Source organism: Colobus angolensis, unplaced genomic scaffold (assembly GCF_000951035.1).
Source record: "Colobus angolensis palliatus isolate OR3802 unplaced genomic scaffold, Cang.pa_1.0 Scaffold64, whole genome shotgun sequence".
Lineage (NCBI taxonomy): Eukaryota > Metazoa > Chordata > Mammalia > Primates > Cercopithecidae > Colobus > Colobus angolensis.
In genome coordinates this window covers 1764973-1768446 of record NW_012120043.1, presented here as the reverse complement: position 1 = coordinate 1768446, position 3474 = coordinate 1764973, and the positions used below count along the sequence as shown (strand labels likewise).

Sequence of the window (3474 nt, the reverse complement as noted above, 5' to 3'; positions counted from 1 at the left end):
ACAGAGCGAGACTCCGCCTCAAAAAAAAAAAAAAAAGAAAAAAGAAAAAAAGAAATGGGGACTGTTGAGGGGTGCAAGAGGCCTGGCCCAGCACCTTCCTTCCCTGACCCAGCTCTGGGGTTACTAGGAGTCCAACAGCCTGGTGGGGACTGTGCTGAACCAGGGCTTGAGCCTGTGGTGCCAGGGAATGGGGAGCCATGTCGGGGTGCCTGGCATTGGGTGGGGTGCAGGTGTGGCTTTCTGCCTGGCGTGTGAGTGGGGGGCGTGGCCTCTGATGGAAATGAGCACCGTCTTCGCAGGAGCGGGGCTGTGTTTCCTTTACTCCGAGAGGCACTTCCTCCCAGAGTCTTGTGGAAAGTCGGGCCAGGCCTCAGTGGTAGGTGGACAGGACCCTTCATGGGGGGTTGTCCTGTTTCCTGCATCTTCACATCAGTGGTGTCTGTAGAGTGAGGAAGTATCCCTGGAGGCAGGGATGAGGGTCCCCCAGAAAGCTCCTAAAAAATGCAGGTTCTGGTCTAGAGGCTGGGAAAGGACCTTTGTGTCTGGCAAGCTCCCTGGGAGGGCATGGCTGCTGTCCAAGGACCACTCTGAGCAGCCTGCTGGTTTGGAGACCCTGCCTCCCTGGCGCTGGCCAGAGGGCCTTAGGGCCAGCCCCGGTGATTCCCCTGCACATCCCATGGATCCCCGGCCCTCCTGTGCTGGACCTGGACTGAGGCCTTCCTTAGGGAGAACTCTCCAGGCCACTCTGACCTCCCCTCCCCAGAGCCCCTCACGTCTGAGACCTTAGCCCCAGAGAAGGGAAATCACTGACTTGGGCTGATCCCGGGACCCCACACACTTGCGTCGGTGACTGCGTGCTCGTGGTTGTCCTGTTGCTGTTGGTGGGTGCTGAGCTGTCACAGTGCCCTCGGGACCCACCGCCTGAAGCGAGTCTGGCGTCCCAAGTGCTGGCAGTGCCACAGGGCAGGCTCACCTGGCTTGGAGGACTCCTGTGGCTGCCTGTGCTCGCCCCCAGCGTGTGGCCGAGGGAGCCTGGAGGGTCTCCATCCATTCCTGAAGGGCAAACCCTCCACTGCAAGAGGCGCGTGCCAGCCTGGCGGGCAGCCTGCTTCCTTCCTGGGTGGCCCGCGGTAGCATGAGCAGACTCAGCCTGCCTCCCTTGCACCTTCCGGGGCCAGATGGCGTTTCGAGGGATGTTGCTCTGAGACTAGGGCCAGATGTCCCCGCCCACAGCTCCCCTTCCTGGGTCGGTGGTGAGCCCCTAGTCCAGAAGCCCCCCGCCACACAGACAGACATGCCCAGGTTGCAGCTGCCCGTGGGGCCAGCCCTCCGAAACAGCCCCTGCAGGCCTGGCCTCCTCCCTTTGGTTTGTGACTTCATCAAAGGGCGAGACAGAACACAGAGGCCGCAGGGCAGGGCAGGGCAGGCCGCTGGTCACAGTGAGCAGGTGGGGGTGCCCGAGACCCTCTGGTCCTCCGTCCTGGAGCAGGGCCTTTCCCTCAGACATCGATGCCTCGGGCTTGGGGTCGGAACACGTGGCAGAGGCCTGGACCGCCCCACCGCTGACGTGGCCTGAGCAGCCTCCACAGCCTGACCTGTGTCCTCTGCCTCGATGGACTTGCCTGAAGGCAGTTAGAGCCTGATGTCATTGCGCAGTCCCAGCCCCGCGCCCCGGCCCGGCCCCCTGCACGCGGAGATGCACGTGCTGCTGGCGCTGAGTGGCCGCGGCTGCCTGGTGCTCTGCCACGTGGTGATGGGCAGCCACTTGCACTCTGACCACACCCCCTGTGCCCCGCCAGCCCCCACAGGTGCCAAGAGGACCCTCGCGGCCAGCGGCAGCCAGCCCTCCAACGGCCCCGAACCAGGTGGCCAACAGCTGAAAACACGCACATTGTCGGGGATGGCATCCAAGACTACCACCACCATCACCCCTAAGCGAATCGCCCACAGTCCATCCTTACAGGTAGCCCCTCCCGTCTTGGCAAGTACCACCACCCCCAGACCAAGCCCCGAGGCCCAGCCTTATGGTGCCCTAGCCCCTCCTGGCCACATGGAGCCTGCGGAGGGCCAGCCTCGCCTCTGCCCTGTGGGCCTTCATGCTCCACACTGCAGTACAGCCTTCACCTTCCCTCCTCATGCCCTGGTGGTTTTCTTTATTTTTTTTATTGAGACGGAGTCTTGCTCTGTCGCCCAGGCTGGAGTGCAGTGGTGCGATCTCCACTCACTGCAACCTCCACCTCCCGGGCTCAAGCGATTTTCCTGCCTCAGCCTCCCAAGTACCTGGGATTACAGGTGCCCACCACCACACAGGCTAATTTTTGTATCTTTGGTAGAGATGGGGTTTCACCGTGTTGGCCAGTCTGGTCTCGAACTCCTGACCTCGTGATCCGCCCACTGATCACGAGATTTGCGTTTGTAAAGCATCAGTGATTTCCCCATTCGTTCTTCCACCCAAGTTTCACCATAAATTTGATGCTTAACATTCGCTTCGATTTTAGGAGAACTCCTGTTGCTCTGACTGAGGCTCTGTTCTAACTGATGTCTTACTTTTTTTTAGTGCCTCAAATTCCGTCTGGTTCACACATGTTACGTCAAGTTAGTATCAGTTTATTTTGGGTCAAAAAACTTGAAATCCATGCAAGTTTCGTCACAGTGCACGTTTTCCATGAGCTTTTTGAAGACACCTTATCTTTGACACTGCCCGAGTCCCAGAGAGAACTGGCTCCTGCCCCTTCCTGTTAGATCACCCCCAGTGCTGGGGCGGGGGTCAGAGCAGGGACAGCAGCCCCAGGGTGACCTCCCGCAGACTGCCTGCTGCGCCTTGTGCGGCCTGGGCCTGGGCCAGTTGTCCAGCTCTGAGCCCCGGTGTCCTCTGTAGCCCGGAGACAGTAGCGCTTGTCAGGCTCCTGTGCAGAGGCAGCGAGGCAGTGCGGGAAAAGCAGAGAGCCTGGCTCCCAGGCCAGCAGCCAGGAGAGTCCAAGTTGATCCAGTCCCAGAGCCTCCCCAGAGGAGGGGCTTTGAGGAAGATTAGGTGTAGTGGCATTGGATTGGAGTGCCAGTCTAATCGGGGTAGTCCCACGCACCCATGCCTTATCAGGGCTGAGGGCACAGCCTGGGCACCGGGAGACATGGAGTGGGGGAGCCTGGAGCCACGTGGCATTGAGGACCACTGCTCCATGCTGCTTCCCCCCAGTGTGCCCAGCAGCTCAGAAGGTAGCCAAGGAGGTGGTGCCTCCATCCCCCGAGCTCCAGCCACCCTCTCCCAAGCCTGCCTGGGGCTGCCTGCTCCAGGTGCCCCCGCTGTGCTGCCAGGCCTTAGCATTTGTGGTGATGCAGGCAGAGCCCCCAAGGAGGAGTCCTGCGGTGCCCCCGGCCCGGCCCCCGACGGCACAGGAGGTGTGCTACCTGCGAGCCCAGCAGGCGCAGAGGGCATCGGCGAGCTTGCTGCAGGCCCCCCCCAGGCTGGCGGAGAAG

General features: G+C 61.3%; 1 protein-coding gene across 1 annotated transcript in view; it reads left to right on the top strand.

Annotated features, from left to right (window-relative positions):
• Positions 1-3474, top strand: part of REXO1 (REX1, RNA exonuclease 1 homolog (S. cerevisiae)) — a 50665-nt gene that overhangs the window by 36429 nt on the left and 10762 nt on the right. Inside the window, exon 5 of the mRNA XM_011964112.1 lies at positions 1637-1963. Within this exon, the coding sequence (XP_011819502.1) occupies positions 1637-1963 (327 nt within the window). The remainder of the gene's footprint in view (positions 1-1636; positions 1964-3474) is intronic.